The sequence below is a fragment of the Girardinichthys multiradiatus genome, chromosome 21 (genome assembly GCF_021462225.1).
Source record: "Girardinichthys multiradiatus isolate DD_20200921_A chromosome 21, DD_fGirMul_XY1, whole genome shotgun sequence".
Classification (NCBI taxonomy): domain Eukaryota; kingdom Metazoa; phylum Chordata; class Actinopteri; order Cyprinodontiformes; family Goodeidae; genus Girardinichthys; species Girardinichthys multiradiatus.
Window position 1 is genome coordinate 24,092,782 of NC_061813.1, and position 15,469 is coordinate 24,108,250.

Below are 15,469 nucleotides of genomic sequence, written 5' to 3' on the forward strand. Positions count from 1 at the left end.
CTGCTATCACTACAAGTCAACACTTCAAGCTTGAGAGATAACTGTGATATGGCCTGCCTGCCTGCACTTGTGTAGCACTTAATGTAGTCTGAGGACTCCAGAGTGCTCTACACCACAATCAGTCATCCACCCATTCAGTCAAAGGTGTTGTCTGAAAATTTGGAAGAATGTGTAGAGAGATAGATTTAGGAACGTTTGAGAGATATTAAACTGTCAGCGATTGGGATGTCAATGGTGTGACAAATTGTACTCTGTCCTGTGCAACAACACGCGATGCGTCGAGTAAATTCGCTCAACCTCTAACGTAGTGTAAAAACCTGAAGGCTGTAGCGAAGGTCATTGAAAGTAACATATTTTGCCTCCTGTTGTCATTTAGTTTGACTAAAACTGCAAAAATCTCAAAGATGAACTTTCCTATATAGCTAAGTGTGTTAAACCAGGATTGTTCAGTAACGCCCATGAACAGACTGTACATCATACAGATGCGAATCTTAGATTCTGAGCTGCGCACAGAACTATTTTAGAAGCTTATCTCGAGATCTTGTTCCTCTTTTTTAACTGCATCTCAGGCTGTTTGGCACCTATACTTGTACTTGAGAACATGCCACTTACAGGCCAATGTTTTTCTGAACCTAAATATATTTTTTCACCAAGTGTTCTGCATGTGTAATAATAGGTCTGTTCAGTCCATGTGCACAAGTCACGTTTGCACATGTTAAAACCTACTTGCTGTGTGTTTTTGTGTGTGTTTTTGTGTGTGTTCAGCTGGACGCGGGTGTTCCTGAGAAGATCAGCTTGGTGTCCCGGGATGAGAAGAGCGTCCTGGTCGTCACTTATTCGGACCTGAAGCGCTGCTTCGACAGCACCTTCCAGGAGCTGCAGGCTGCAGCCGCCGGCTCTCTGTAGCGCCCCCTTTTGGGCCCAGGGTGGGACTGCCCAGACCTGGAGCGCACCATTGCACTACAGCAGAAAACCGGGCTCTCAGACATCTGCACAGCAAAGGCAGCGAGGCGGGGCTTCGTGAACCTCAGTCACATACACTGATTCCTGTCCAGCAGGAACCATTTTTGTAAAGCATTTATATTTTTCTGTGGCAGAAATCAAAAAACAAAAAAAGGAAAACAGACTAACATGGAAGCTGTGATGAACGACATTTCTTTTAAATTCGGGGAACAAAACGAGAAACAAAACTTTTTTTTTTTCCTGCTTTTATTTTTTATTTCTACAGTTGGGGATGTTATTTTTCTTTTTTTGTGGAGGAGGATGCACTAAGATTTCAATTTTTATTTTATTTTTATGAAATCGTTTGAGTGGCCTACTGGGTGCACAGAGAGCTAAATGTGATACACATGGACATAGAAACATGAGGATGTAAATCCGGGTTTCTGTAAAACTCGCATCTCTCTCTGCCGGCTGGAGACCAGAACCCCTTCATTTTGATGCACTCAGAGATTGGACGCATCACTCGAGGCTTTCAGTGCGATAGGACGGCAGTTGTTTCTTAAACTTCGCCAACCTAGCTCAGCCTCGACCGCTGGTTCCCTGTGTGAAAGGACAAACCACTGGGGAAGGTGGGAAAGGGTTGCAAAGCTAGGAAAAGATGGATTTCAGATGTTTTTCTATAGGAAATAAAGGAACCTGAATCTCATACTTGCGGGTGGGTGGGTGAACTTAGACGTGGGACCAGGATCTGAGGCTTTTCTGTTGGAACTGAGGAAGGCGTGTCTTCTCCTGAGGCTGAAGGGTTTGTTACATATGCAGCAGCCACCTTGTAGTTAACGGACACCGCTGTGGTTGTTTCCGGTCTGCTGTCGTCAGTGAGCCACAGCTGCCTCTTTGTGGAATGTCCTTAATTTGTCCCTCCTTTGGTATCCTCACCCCTCATTTCCCCAATCTTTGTCTTTATCTTCTTCCTTAAATTTTTGTCCTATAATCCCAAACATCACCCTGCCCTCAGCAGGTGGGGGGGTCTATGTTTGGGTAGAAAATTGATACTTGGTGACTTTTTACCAGCTGCTTTTTCTCTCTGCTCAGCTGTTGTGCCAGACTGCACAGCGGGACACAGGAGGCCGATCAGGTTTTGCCTCATTTTTCCTCTTTAATACTCTGTGGACCAATTCCAGCAGGGGTTTTAGGTGAAAGGGGGAATGGATCGAAGGAGGATGGGGAAACCGACTTCAGTTTTATTTGACTTTTTTAGGATCATGAGATACGAACAGGCTGGAGACGCAGCTTTCGCACTCGGATTTTTCTCTCAGGATGACAAAGAGCCGGCGGACCCTCCCCCAGCCCCCCCCATCCTCTCCCCCAGCCCTGATGATTGAATGTCTTTGGCTGTCAATGGGCGGAACATCTTCAGATGGAGGTTTTAGGTTTGTCGGGATCATGCAGCAAGGGATTTCATGTTGCCCCGAAGCACAGCTCTGCTTTCATTTTAATTTGACTGGGGGAAACAAACAGTGTTAGAGCTTCATCCAGTCACTGTTACGCCACTCGATTTGATTTCTCTGCCTTTGTCTCATGGTATGAATGTCAGCAAACATGAGGCACTCTTCCAAATCAGGCAGCGTCTCCTCCATAGTTGGCCTTTTCTCTGACTTTTAAGGAAAATATGACTTGATCTGTTCTTGGGGGCAACAGATGCACGAGGAGCTGTGTTAGATCATGTACTATTTCCTCTGTTTTATTGAAATCCATGAACAAAAAAGAATAAAACAAATTTGTGGTGCTTTAGAAATCCCTCACACACACATACACACCCGAAAACCTTTGGACTCAACCAACATGGTGTTATAACACACACTCCAATTTAACTTTAGAGTCAAACCCCCCTCCCACCCAGTTATCCCTCACAGCAACACACCTACAATCACCATCTTAGTATGTTTAATGCCCCTCTTGTGTTCTTGTCTCAAATTTTTGCAATATTTGTGTGTACAGCAGTATTTTAATAAAGAATACCAAAACTGATGCTGATGTGAGATCTTTTTGTTGCTGCCATTTTAATATTTTCTAAAATGTATAAAAATGAAAAGTGTGCGTCTAGCCTATTTTAGCATGTGAAGCAGACTGTTTATTAACCAGCTGACTTCTGGAGAGAAATTGGCTGCAACTGGTTTTATTTAGAGTTTTGAGGGGTGAATACAAATGCACACCATAATTTTCATATTTTTATTGGTAAAGAGTTTTAAACACGTTCATTTTACAATTATGCACTATAATGTTGGTCTACCACAAAATCTCAAGTTTGTGGTCATTATGTGACAAAGTATGAAAACTAAAGTGCTGTTTGTATAGAAGCATAATGCCTGTGTAGGAAATCAAATTTGCATTCAAAAACATGTTGGAGTCCTCATAAAAGCAAAATGGTTGAGTCCGCTTTGCTGCCTTTTTGTTCATGTCATCCGGTATGTCAAAACTAAAACGTTCCTCATCAGCATGGACAATCTGACCTCGCCTAAAAACACATGACTCTTTACAGAGGAAATATTTCATCCTGCTATGCTGATGTTTTTATGTTTTAAACAAGTCACAAATAGAGAAAAATATTTCCTTTGTAATATGAATGTGCCAGTTTGGTAGAGTAGTGAGAACCTACTGGCAGTTTTACATACTGTTTATTAATCCTAGACCACTCGCTGTTCAATACCTTTAGGTAACTAGCTTTAATCAAGCATTATTATTGCTGTACATGATACAGTATGGAGGGCATAGATTGGGGAAAAACATTTATTTCATCATGATTCTGCATATTACAACAATATCGTTTTACAGTAAAAAGCTAAACTGGCTGGCCTACAGGGCAGACCTGTACACTACTGAAGATATTTGGCACATAATGACACAGCAAGTACAACAGATGAATAATTGCTGTCAAACGTTCAATTTCATAAAACAAACACTGAATGTAATCTTGATCTGCAAATCAACTTGGTTTAAACGTTTGCATTTGTTGTGGATTTTCTCTAAGCCACACAGGGTCAAAACATACATAAAGATCAATCTTCCTTAGCATGTTGCACATAAATCACACAATTTGCTATCAACATTAACTGTAATTATAAGTGGTTGAATTCTTTTAAGAATAGGGAATAGTAGGATAATGTTGGCCTGCTTAATCTGCAAAGAAACCAACTTTGTTTCCAACTCAGGTTTCAGCCACCTAGCTGTTGATTGGAGGTGAAGCTGGATAATTTGAAGGTAATCCTCCTCCTTTATTATCCCATCCACTTTGTGTAATGCACCAGTAATTCTGGCAACGAAACAGCCCCAGAGCATGATCCAGCTACCGCCATGCTTCACATCTCTTACACTGCTTCTAGATTTGACAGGCTCACCTGATCCCAGCACGCATCAAAGCTGGTGATGAAATTGATAAATAAGCATTACATTAGGCGTCTTGATTGAGCTTTGACTAAATCCTGACCAACACCACATTAAATATTTGTTCACTAGGCCCAAAAGTCAGGTCCGTGTCGGGAAACCAACCAATTTAAATGAGCTCTGACACTTTTGATAGAAAGAGTAGTCAAAAATCGAGCCAGAATTATACCAGAAGCTTGGTAAGTGCAACTTGTATATATCAGTTGGGGTTTATTTAAATATTTTAGCCTTTATGCATAACTAAGAGAAAATCCACAATAAACTCAAACATATGCACCTAATTCTTGTTTTCTAAAACCGTAAAAACTGTTTGGTTTATAACAATTGAACTTTGGAAAAAGAATAGTACATAAACATCATTAAAAGCCCTAAACTGATACATGAATGCCAATGATGAGTGGATCTCAGTGGAAATGAGAGGTAACAACAGCTGTGTCTGTAGGAAAATAAAACCTGTTTTGTTAGAACTAAAAGTACACATTTCTCATCTTGCTGTCAAATAAAACAATACAACATGTTAAATAATAAAAGGAAAAGCATTTATAGAAATTAAATTCTAATATCTGTGATTAAATTGTGCTATAACAGTGTGAGACATATGATGTTTTACCGACGAGTCCTTTAAAATCCTTTATTCTTAATTTCACAATCAGTTGGCAGTAAATTTGTCCCACTTTGCTGAAATTAATTAAATCTGAGTTTCAGTGGTACAAACATTTTTGCTATTTAAATTTCTAAAATCATAAAAATTAGCTTTTGGTGGATTTCAATGTTGAAGTGCCTTATTTATCAATAAATGTATATAATCCAGTGAAAATTAAATAATAAGTACATACATTTTTAACTCTTCTATAACATGACCACAAAGCAGAAATAAATACGGTTATTTATTCTGTCTAATATGAATACAATAATATCATTTTTCCAGCATATAGCGGTTGTGCAAGAGGAACAGTTATTTCATACAGCAACGCTCCTCTTCACAAAGCAGGAGGTACCAATACAATAAGCTTTATAATACTGCAGGATCAGGTTAACTTCTGGAAGATTAGCTGCTCTTGACAGAGGAGAAAAATTGTCTTAAACTTCATATTTATAGTTTCTGCACAGTAAAAAAAAAGAGATTTCTGATCTTAAAAAGCTTGCCCTAGATTTTTGAATATTGTTTTGACTTTTGGAAGACAACGTTATGGAAATATGCCCTGCCATGGACTGGCGACCTGTCCAGGGTCTACCCCGCCCCTCGCTCATAGACTGCTGGAGAGCTGCACCAGCTTCCCCACGACCCACTATGGAAGAAGCAGTAGAAAATGACTGACTGATTGTTATGGGAATACCTGCAGGCATTACTGTGAGGTAGAGGATGCAAATCGTGAAGTGTGAAAGCAGCGTAGGTTTCGGATGGTTGAATATTGATGCATTAACTCTGTAGGATTACACATCAGGGAGCCAGAAGCTAAAGGGAGGGGTAGAGGAAAGCAGAGTTGTAGTCTGGAGGAGGAGAGCAGCCGTCGTCTGACTCCCAATCAGCGGGCAGGATGGAGGGCTCGTTGCTGCACAGGAGGGACGCCTGGTTGTCTCTACACTTAGAAAACATGAAGAACCTGAAGAAAAATAAACATACATTGATAGCTTTATTATTGTTTATGTGTCAATCTTTTGCAAGTGTGCATTAAATTATGTCTGCTCAGTTTTAATCTGCTGAGCCACATAAAATTCTTCTAGAATTGCGCCGCTCAAGGTGGAAGCAGGTTGGAGTAGCTCTGTTACTTTTGATTCTGATTTATTCTTTTTTGGGAACTATTCCTCTTGTGATGGATACAGTTGATTTTTTTTGGATGACTGTCCACTCCAGTGTCGGATGCTGTGCAGCTTGGAGGATTTTTCTCAATACTTTCTATTTTTGGACATTTGTTATCCATATCAGAAGATGCTGATGCTTCCTTTGCTTCCACCTGTGTGTCTCAAGAAGTCAGGTGAAGAGACAACTGGAGAGACTGAATAGGAATAAGGCTGCAGGTCCAGATCATGTCAGCCCTAGAGTCCTGAAAGCCTGTGCAGAGCAGCTCTGTGGGATTCTGCAGCACCTCTTCAACCTTAGCCTGGCCCAGAAGAAGGTTCCGGTGTTGTAGAAGACCTCCTGTCTTGTTCCGGTACCAAAGAAAACTCACCCATCAGTCCTCAATGACTATAGACCTGTTGCCCTGACATCTCACATCATTAAGGTCCTAGAGAGACTCCTGTTGGCCCACCTGAGTAAGCAAACAGTAAACCATCAGGACCCCCTTCAGTTTGCTTATCGCTGTGGAGTTGGAGTTGAAGATGCCATCATACACCTGCTTCAACAAACCCACTGTCATCTGGACAAAGCCAGCAGCACTGTGAGGATCATGTTCTTTGATTTCTCCAGTGCATTTAATACAATCCAACCTGATTTGCTTTGTCAGAAACTCCAGAAGACTCAGGTGGAGGCCTCAACAATCTCCTGGATCAAAGACTACCTGACAAACAGACCACAGTTTGTGAGACTGAAGGGTTGTGAGTCTAACCAGGTAGTCAGCAGCACAGGAGCACCACAGGGGACTGTACTCTCACCATTCCTTTTCACTCTGTACACCTCAGACTTCCAGTACAAGACAGACTCCTGTCATCTGCAGAAATACTCGGATGATTCTGCAGTTGTGGGGTGGATCAGAGATGGACAAGAAGCTGAGTTCAGGAAGGTGGTGGACCACTTTGTGGCATGGTGTGGAAACAATCATCTCATTTTGAACGTGACTAAAACAAAGGAGATGATTGTAGATTTTAAGAGAAACAGGAATAAGTCAAAAACTATTTCTATCATGGGAGAAGAAGTGGAGGTGGTGGAGGAGTATAAATATCTCGGTGTTCACCTGGACAACAGACTAGAGTGGAGATGCAACTGTGAAGCCATCTACAAGAAGGGACAGAGCAGACTGTACTTCTTGAGGAAGCTTAGGTCCTTTGGTGTTTGCAGTAAGATGCTGCATATCTTCTATAAGTATGTTGTGGATAGTGTGATCTATTCTGCCATCATCTGCTGGGGAAGCAGCATCAGAGCCAGGGACTTAAACAAGCTCAACAAGCTGATAAAGAAGGCTGGCTCTGTTCTGGGGACTCCTCTGGAACCTCTGGAGATCATTGTGGAAAGACGGTTTCTTCATAAAATGAAGAACATTATGGAGAACCCTGAGCATCCTCTTCATGAGACTGTCCTACAACAACAGAGTGTCTTCAGTCAGAGGCTTCTTCAGATCTGCTGTAAGACGGAGCGCTACAGGAGATCCTTCCTGCTCACACCCATCAGCATCTACAACGGCTCTTTGAGGAAACCTTCATAATATGAGCTATAAAAACATTTAATTTCCCTTTGGGATTAATAAAGTGTTTTTGAATTGAATTGAATTGAATTGAATTGAAATGTGTCTAGTCCCTTGAACGTCTTCACATTTTGTCCTTTTACAACCACAAACTAATGCATTTTTAAAATATTGTACCAATGTAAAGTTGTGCACCATAGAACAGAAAGAGATGTAATGCATGATTTAATAGTTTTTAACAAGTACAAATGTGAAACGTTTGGTGTGCATTTGTATTCAGACCTCTGGATTCAATACTCTGTAGAACCATTTTCACTGCAGTTACTTTGCAAAACAGCTCAGGCTCAGTCAGATTGGATGGAGAGCAGTTGTGAACTGCGATTTTCAATTGTTACCACATACAGTTTTACCAATTGAATTTAGCTGTGAACTTTGACTAGGCCATACTAAAACATGAATATACTTTGATCTAAAACAGTCTATTGTACCTCAGGCTGTATGTTTCAGGTTGTTTTCCAGCTGGAAGGTGAAACTCTGTCCTAGTGTGAGGTCTTCTGCAGCTGCAAACAGGTTTTCTTTTGGGATTTCCCTGCATTTAGCTCCATCTGCCTTCCCATTAACGTAAACCAGCATCTTCCTGACCTGATGCTGTTTACTAATGCTGTCTAACAAACCTCTGAGGGTTTCACAAAACAGCTGTACATACACTGAGATTAAATTACCCACTGCTGGACTTTACTATAGATTACTAAATAGTGGTTGTGGTGGATTTTATTTGAGGGGTTCAGATTAAAAAGGGTTGAAGAAAAATGTGAACATGACAATATGTGAAAGAGTCTAAGATGTGTGAATCCTTCTGTGCACCTGCTGAGTTTCTTGTTCTTGGTGTTACTCTGTATCATTTGCTTCAGCTCGTCTGAAGGAAGGACCATCCCGCTGTCACTCTGCTCTTCCTAAAACCAAAAAGATTCAAACACACAGTTTATCGGACCAGTTTCCACATTTAAGGAAATATCATGAGCGGATGTAAAAGTATTGTCTTACATCACGGCTGTCTTGCTCCTCACAAGGTAATTCTTCAAAAGTCTGAAGTGTGGCCATACCCCTCATATAGCTGGGTAGAAGAGATTCAAACAGGGATTGAAGTTTTTTCTGCTTCACCTCTGTGTTTCAGTTTCAGTCACCTCACATCCACCTCCTTCACCTTACTTCTCTTTTTGGATTTTTGTTTCCTTTCAGCTGCATTTCTAGCATCCTCATGCACGTGCACGTGACATTTTAGGCAGAAGGATAATGACTTAACTTTTTTCACAACATTACATCACCTCAGATTTGTTACTGCATGTGGGTTTTCCTTAAAGGCCTCACAGCGATTTTCATTCATAAAAGTTCCCAGAGGAATGTAGTCTTTCCCATCCTGCTGAAGAAAAACACATTTGTCAAACTTTAGAAATAGTTGTTCCTTTTTAACAGAAATAACTAAAAAGGCTACAAATGTTTGACCTCCTGGACTCTGGCCTGTAGGAGGTCTCCCAATATCTCCACCAGGTTGGTGAAAGTGGGTCGCTCTGAAGGATTTGCATCCCAGCATGCCAGCATTGTGCTGTAACTGCACACAAAAACAGTTTCCTTAGACACAGCAGAAACAAGGACAATTTTAAATCCTTATGATACAGAACTGATCAAACTCTGTGTTTGTTGCCCGTGTTAAACATTCAGAGTCTTAAATGGGCAGATCAGGATTTGTGAAATGAGGTTCTGTTAAAAGGTTATAAGCAGTTAATATCTTACCTGCAGTATGTAAGTCTCATTGTCTTCATTTAGTTTAAATCCAGATTAGTTGCTGCCAAAGGCTGAAGAGCTAGCGCAAGAGAGGCCAAGACCAAAAACCTTCTGTCATCTGAAAGCAACTACAACCCTAAAACTATCATTGCAATTTATGCTAATGCTATTTTATTAGCCTTTACGCTGCTGTCACATTTTCACTGGCCACTTATTTGCAAAAAGCTGATGGATATTTACATGGAAAACAGAGATAGGAGATGATAGGCCACCAACAATCGAATTGAGAACTGAAAATGTAAAGCATCTAATTAGAACTAATAGCTAACAGAACAGTATACAAATTTAGCTTTTAATATGGCCTTGCTTCTACTGTATATCAGTTATTTTGACCGCAAATGCTTTACATGTTACATTCTCAGTGTGAGTTTCACACAGGAAGACCATTTGTGACGGACCACCTCTAACCTTCCTTTTCCTATGTACATAAATGGCCAATGCAAAGCTATTGACAATTAGGGTTCATAATAGTCATTAGTATCAACTGTTCTGACATTTTTGAGAATAGAGTTGTTTTAAGATGGTAGAAGTCCACTTTGGTCCTGCCCCCCTCATGCTAGCAGTTAGCTGAACTTTTTCAGGGTAATCTGGATTTTGGTTAAATGAGGTCACCACTACTGCAGGCAACATCTTAACGTTTTAAATCCAAATACAGGAAATAATTACAAGAAAGTTCCGATTTTAAAAACTGATCTGTTTAATAGATGTTTACCATTTTTCTTAAACATCTCCTGGTATTTTAATTATTTAATCATAACTGACATATAAAATATATATTTTGTATGCATTATAAAATAGCATTTATCAGTTTTTAAAATTAAAGGCAACATTTATTTTTTTCCATTGTTTTTGAATTTCATGGAGCTTGTGTAAAATTGATTTAGTAACATATTTACTTGATTTGTTTTTCTTTACTAAATTTGTTAAAGAGGTAGACGTCTCAGAAGTACCACAAAAATTATACATTTCACATTTTAGGGCTAATGTAAGGATCTTACTTCAAAAAATCTGATCTACCCCTTTAAAATAGCCTCTATTTAAAACATAAACAAAAAAAAAGGCCCAAAGTCCAGCTGTGAGCTAAGTCATTGGTGGGATTTTGAAACTAGGTTCCAGTGCTCAGAAGCAGCAACAATAAGTGCCTGCTTCACTGCAGAGCGCAGAGAGCTGTGGTTGAATTCAGTGGTTAGTTTTATTTTGGATTTATGAACCTATGAGCTCCAGCTGTTGATCAGCCACATGGTAACAGATGAAAGCACATTGTTTGAGGCCCTTCCACACATAGACTATTATATTTAGTCATTTTAGACAATTGTTAACACAAAAGTCCAGATTTTGGGAGGTAAAAAAACATCCATGACAAATAAATGAACGTTTTACACTTTGAATGTTAATAATTCAACTTTAAAATAAACAAATGTTTTGGTAGAAAAAATAAAAGAAAATCTATAAATGGCTGCCTAAGTGTTTAGGTTGCGTAAGTGTTTAGACTTACGTGTAAGACTTTGTTGTAGCAATTTTTGATTACGTTTCAGTGTGGAGTCAGATCTGCCATCAGCTAAACCAAATCTGGTTAGCCTGAATAAAGTTCAGCTGTCCTGGTGGGATTTTACTGATGTTTACTTATTTGCACCATTTAGTGAAAGCCATGGTTTGTAGAGAGGGTCTAAATGATTTCATCGGAGAAAGGTATCAGTCAGGAGAAGAGTGCAGAAATTTTCCACTACATTTCAAAGATCTGGTGTTTCACCTGAAAATGGCAGTGGACAAGAAAAGTCAAAATCTGTAGATTTTGAGGATTTCGCTGGGTAGAGTGGGCAAACATTGTCAAGTCAAGATCTGGGATCCTTATAGTGCCTCAACTGAATTATTTATTTCATGTACAAACTTATGTAGCCAGGTTATTACAGCTTCCCCACTGTTTATATTTTTCTCCTTCACACATTTGTTTGAATTTCTGTTGAATTGTACGGGACCACTTTTTAGGTTCACTGTAGGCACGACCAAATAAATATGCAAAAAAAAAAACAACCTTACTTTGTGCCCAGAAATGTCAAGTTATTTGATTTAAAGAAATAAAATACAGGATAATTTTGTTACTATTGCTCCAGAATAATGGTTGCTTGTCTAAAAAGAAGCCACAAACATTTCAGAGGTGCTGTATTCTGGCGCTCGCATCCTTGTCCCGCTCTTTAGCCGGTGGCAAAACTCCTCATCAATGTGAATACCGGGGTATGGAGAGGCTCCTGTTGGACAAACACACACACGTTAACTTTAAAAAAAATTCAGATTATAAAAGAAAAGACCTGTGGTTTAGCTTCAGTGTAGCCACAGGTATCTTACCCAAAGAGAAGATCTCCCACAGCAGTATGCCGTAGGACCACACGTCACTCTGGGTGGTAAAAACCTTGTCGAAGATTGACTCAGGAGACATCCACTTCAGAGGGAGACGAGCCTGTGAGCCATTCAGAGCACACAATTGTTGTTTGTTCATGAAAACATAAAGGTTGCCTAGTTTAGTATTTTTGGAATGAGGTTCTACCAAAAGGTTATAAGTAGCTAATATCTTGCTCTACAGCTTGTCAGTAGGAATCTTGATGTAGTCTAACTTTTGAAACCAAGTCCCAGAGTATTTCTGTGTGTACATGCGAAACGCATCTTTTCTGAAATGATGACATTGTAGCTTTAACCTACATGCACCTCTTTGCCGCCATGTTTCTTGTGTTTACCTTGCATGAGCTGTCTGCTCTTGCCTGCTGTTTTGTCACAGCATCACCAATGGGTCCAGCATATATACTTCTGTGTTTTAAGTAGTGCTGCACGAGTTTGTATTCATTTATTTTTTCAAAATCATTTTTCACATTATACAGTTTTTTTGTCTTTGTGTGGACTAGACCTAAGTCATGTCTGCCTTTAATTTTCCATTATCAGTTGTTATCCTGAGTAAAATATTACTGGTTTAATAAAAAAAAGAAGCGCGTGAACGTTTTCTGAACATATACCTATGCGGGTCAATTTTAACCCATAACTTTACAAATGTTGTGATATTTAATAATGTTGAGGTATAAAAACAACACAAGCAAAATGTTTGGAAGGTGTGCTCTAATTAAAAACGAGTGGTGTATTGTAAGATGAGAACAATGTTCACCTCAGACAGTGTTAGTTTTAAAGTGTAAATCAAAATTTAACTACTACTAATTTCACCTACTAAAAGTAAAGATGTGGGCATTACAAGGTCCTCACAATAAATTCTTGACTGTTCCTTTTACTCTTTGAAGCCCAACACATAACATACAGTACTGTCAGAAAAATTTTGACTTTTTAAAATGTGACTGTTTATTGGATTATTTTAACAAATAAAAACAATATTCTTTAAAACATCGCCTTCTTTTCCACATTTTTGGTATCACAATTGAAAGATTAGGCTTTTAATCGCCATAATAAAGTACCTGGATTTTGTATGCTTTATAAAAACAAATGACACAGTTTCATATCTGTTTTTTAAGCTACAGCCTGTCATAACATTTCAGGTAATTGCGTGAATGCTGTAAAGTTTAAATATTGCAGCATGAGACAGAAAATGAAAGCCGTGTCTCATTTTGTAAGAAGCAAAGAGAGAGGAAGCCCAGGTGTAAAACAAAACTGTTCCTCTACTCACATCTCCTTTCCTGACATAGTCTTGGTCTTTGTAGATGTTTCTGGCCAGGCCGAAGTCACAGATCTTCACCACCTTATTGTCAGTCAACAAAATGTTCCTTGCAGCCAGATCTCTGTGAATACACTGATCCAGGCACACAGAAAGCCCATCAATAAAAACAAACCAGATTAAATGAGACAATCCTTTTGCAGTTTTAGGTCAGTTAGAACAACAAAAATCATTTCTGTCTGTTAAATTTTAAAACAATGAGAGATATATTTTTTTCCAAAGTTAGACGTTTACATATGCTAGGATTACTCTGCCTTTAAACAATTTGTGAAAGTCCAAATGATAATGTCATGGCCTTTTAACTCCTGATAGGTCAACTCACAACATTTGAGTTACCTGGAGGCACACCTGTGGATGTATTTTAAGGCAATGCATCAAGCACACTGCCTACTTGTGTGACATCACGAATCATATCATAAGAAATCAACCAAGATGTCAGGAAGAGAAATGTAGACCTCCTCCAGTCGAACTATTTTATACACGTATAAACACAATGGGAATGTCCAACCATCATACCATTGGAGAGGGAGGCGAGGTGAACATGTTTTGGTGCAAAATGTCTATATCAATCCCAGAAGAAAAGAAAAAGATCTTGTGAAGAGGCTGGTAAGAGAGTGTCATCGGACGTGGCCTCAAAAGTAATTCAGAGAGGAAGAAGCCATTACTCCAGAAACAACATAAAAACATAAACTATAGTTTGCAATGCACCTAAGGAGAAAGGCTTTAACTTTTGGAGACATGCACTGTGGTCTGATGAAACAAAAATGTAAGTGTTTGGTCATAATCATCATCACTACACGTAGAGAAAACAGTTGGAAGCTTGTAAGCCTGAGAACACCATCCCAACAATGAAATAGGGGGTGGCAGCTTTATGTTGCAGGAGGGACTGGTGGAGAGTCAAAAGCAGCATGTCAAGACATCAGCCAGGACGTTACAGATTGGGCACAAATGGATCTTACAAATGGGCAACAAGCCTTAAAGCACAGTGAGAATTAAAGGCAAAGAGGACAACAAAGTCAATGTTTCCAGGTGGCCATCACAAAGCCCTGATCTTCACACCATAGAAAAGGTGTGTGATAGCAAGACAGTCGAAAACCGGACTCAGTCACACTAGTTCTGTTAGGGGGAATGGGCCCAATTTCCAGCAAACTATTGTGAGAAACCTGAGGACGTATACCCAAATCACTGGAACCATGTCAAACAGTTTAAAAGGCATTTCTACCAACTACTAAGGAAATGTATTCAAACTTCTGAACTTGAACTAAGTGGAAAAGAAATCTCTGGAATTCAGCAGAAATAAATCATTTTAGTAGTCTTAACTGACCCTAAACCTGAAAAGGTTTAATCTAACTTAATGTCAGTATATGGTTTCAACTCAATTCAAAAACACTTCATTAATCCCAAAGCTGAAATAAAATAATGTATATTATATGTTAGCATATGTAAATTAAGGGGTGTCTTGGCAGTATCAAACCTTGCGAGATGCCAGAAACTCCATTCCTCTCGCCACCTGAAAGCTGAAGGAAATGAGATCCTCCAGGAAAAGAGGGGAGGAGGAGGATGCTGCTTTTGGATCTAGGAGAATAAAGTTGGGATGAAAAGAACTTTTATCATGTACAAATTTAGGAAAATGTCTGGGAAGTTGTGGTCCTACCAGGGCATTTGTCTTTTGTGTCACCAAACTCCACACTGATGCTGCTTTGGCTGTCAGAGAAGCTTGAGACAAAAATGAGCCCTGCATCTGTTCCACCTGTCTGCTAAAGTGGAGAAAACAGTAGGTTAATCGTTTTCCATTTCAGTTTTATTATGAATCTGATCCTTTAAAGGCAACTAAAGTGTTCTTTATTTTCTTTGACCTTTTGGGTCACAAACACTCTTTTCTTTGGGTGAAACAGCAAAGCTTTTCAATCATCTGAAAACTCGAGAAGTAAATAAGGAAGTTCAAACCTCAAAACAATTGTGGAAGTGAGTTTTGTTAGGGTTGTATTTTGTAATGATGCACACCAAAAGAGGTATTTAGGTTAACAGCCGCAAGATTGTTCACACAGGCATGCCTGAAGAAGAGGCTTCACATCAGAGCGAGCTGCTGCACTTACCCGGTCATGGACATACACGTCCCTCTTGTTCTTCAGAAAAGCAGAGAGGTTTCCAAAGCAACAGTACTCGACAATGACCATCAGTGGTCCTGTATACACAA

At 39.5% G+C, this 15,469-nt stretch overlaps 2 protein-coding genes across 4 annotated transcripts in view; one reads left to right on the plus strand and one right to left on the minus strand.

The window, feature by feature from the left end:
- The window catches only part of pan3 (poly(A) specific ribonuclease subunit PAN3), a 29,439-nt gene extending 26,469 nt beyond the window's left edge, over positions 1–2,970 (plus strand). The window contains exon 18 of the mRNA XM_047349542.1: positions 766–2,970. Coding sequence (XP_047205498.1) covers positions 766–906 — 141 coding nt within the window. The 3' untranslated portion in view covers positions 907–2,970. The remainder of the gene's footprint in view (positions 1–765) is intronic.
- A 745-nt stretch (positions 2,971–3,715) lies between these two features.
- The window catches only part of flt1 (fms related receptor tyrosine kinase 1), a 51,501-nt gene continuing 39,747 nt past the window's right edge, over positions 3,716–15,469 (minus strand). For 2 of the 3 annotated variants that reach the window (XM_047349670.1, XM_047349671.1), the window contains exons 20-30: positions 15,369–15,457; positions 14,927–15,029; positions 14,747–14,847; positions 13,225–13,347; positions 11,910–12,021; positions 11,713–11,812; positions 9,228–9,333; positions 9,050–9,141; positions 8,769–8,838; positions 8,589–8,677; positions 3,716–5,987 (exon numbers count right to left, since the gene is read on the minus strand). In XM_047349670.1, coding sequence (XP_047205626.1) covers positions 5,840–5,987; positions 8,589–8,677; positions 8,769–8,838; positions 9,050–9,141; positions 9,228–9,333; positions 11,713–11,812; positions 11,910–12,021; positions 13,225–13,347; positions 14,747–14,847; positions 14,927–15,029; positions 15,369–15,457 — 1,133 coding nt within the window. In that variant the 3' untranslated portion in view covers positions 3,716–5,839. The remainder of the gene's footprint in view (positions 5,988–8,588; positions 8,678–8,768; positions 8,839–9,049; positions 9,142–9,227; positions 9,334–11,712; positions 11,813–11,909; positions 12,022–13,224; positions 13,348–14,746; positions 14,848–14,926; positions 15,030–15,368; positions 15,458–15,469) is intronic. The other variant, XM_047349672.1, reaches the window with a different exon arrangement.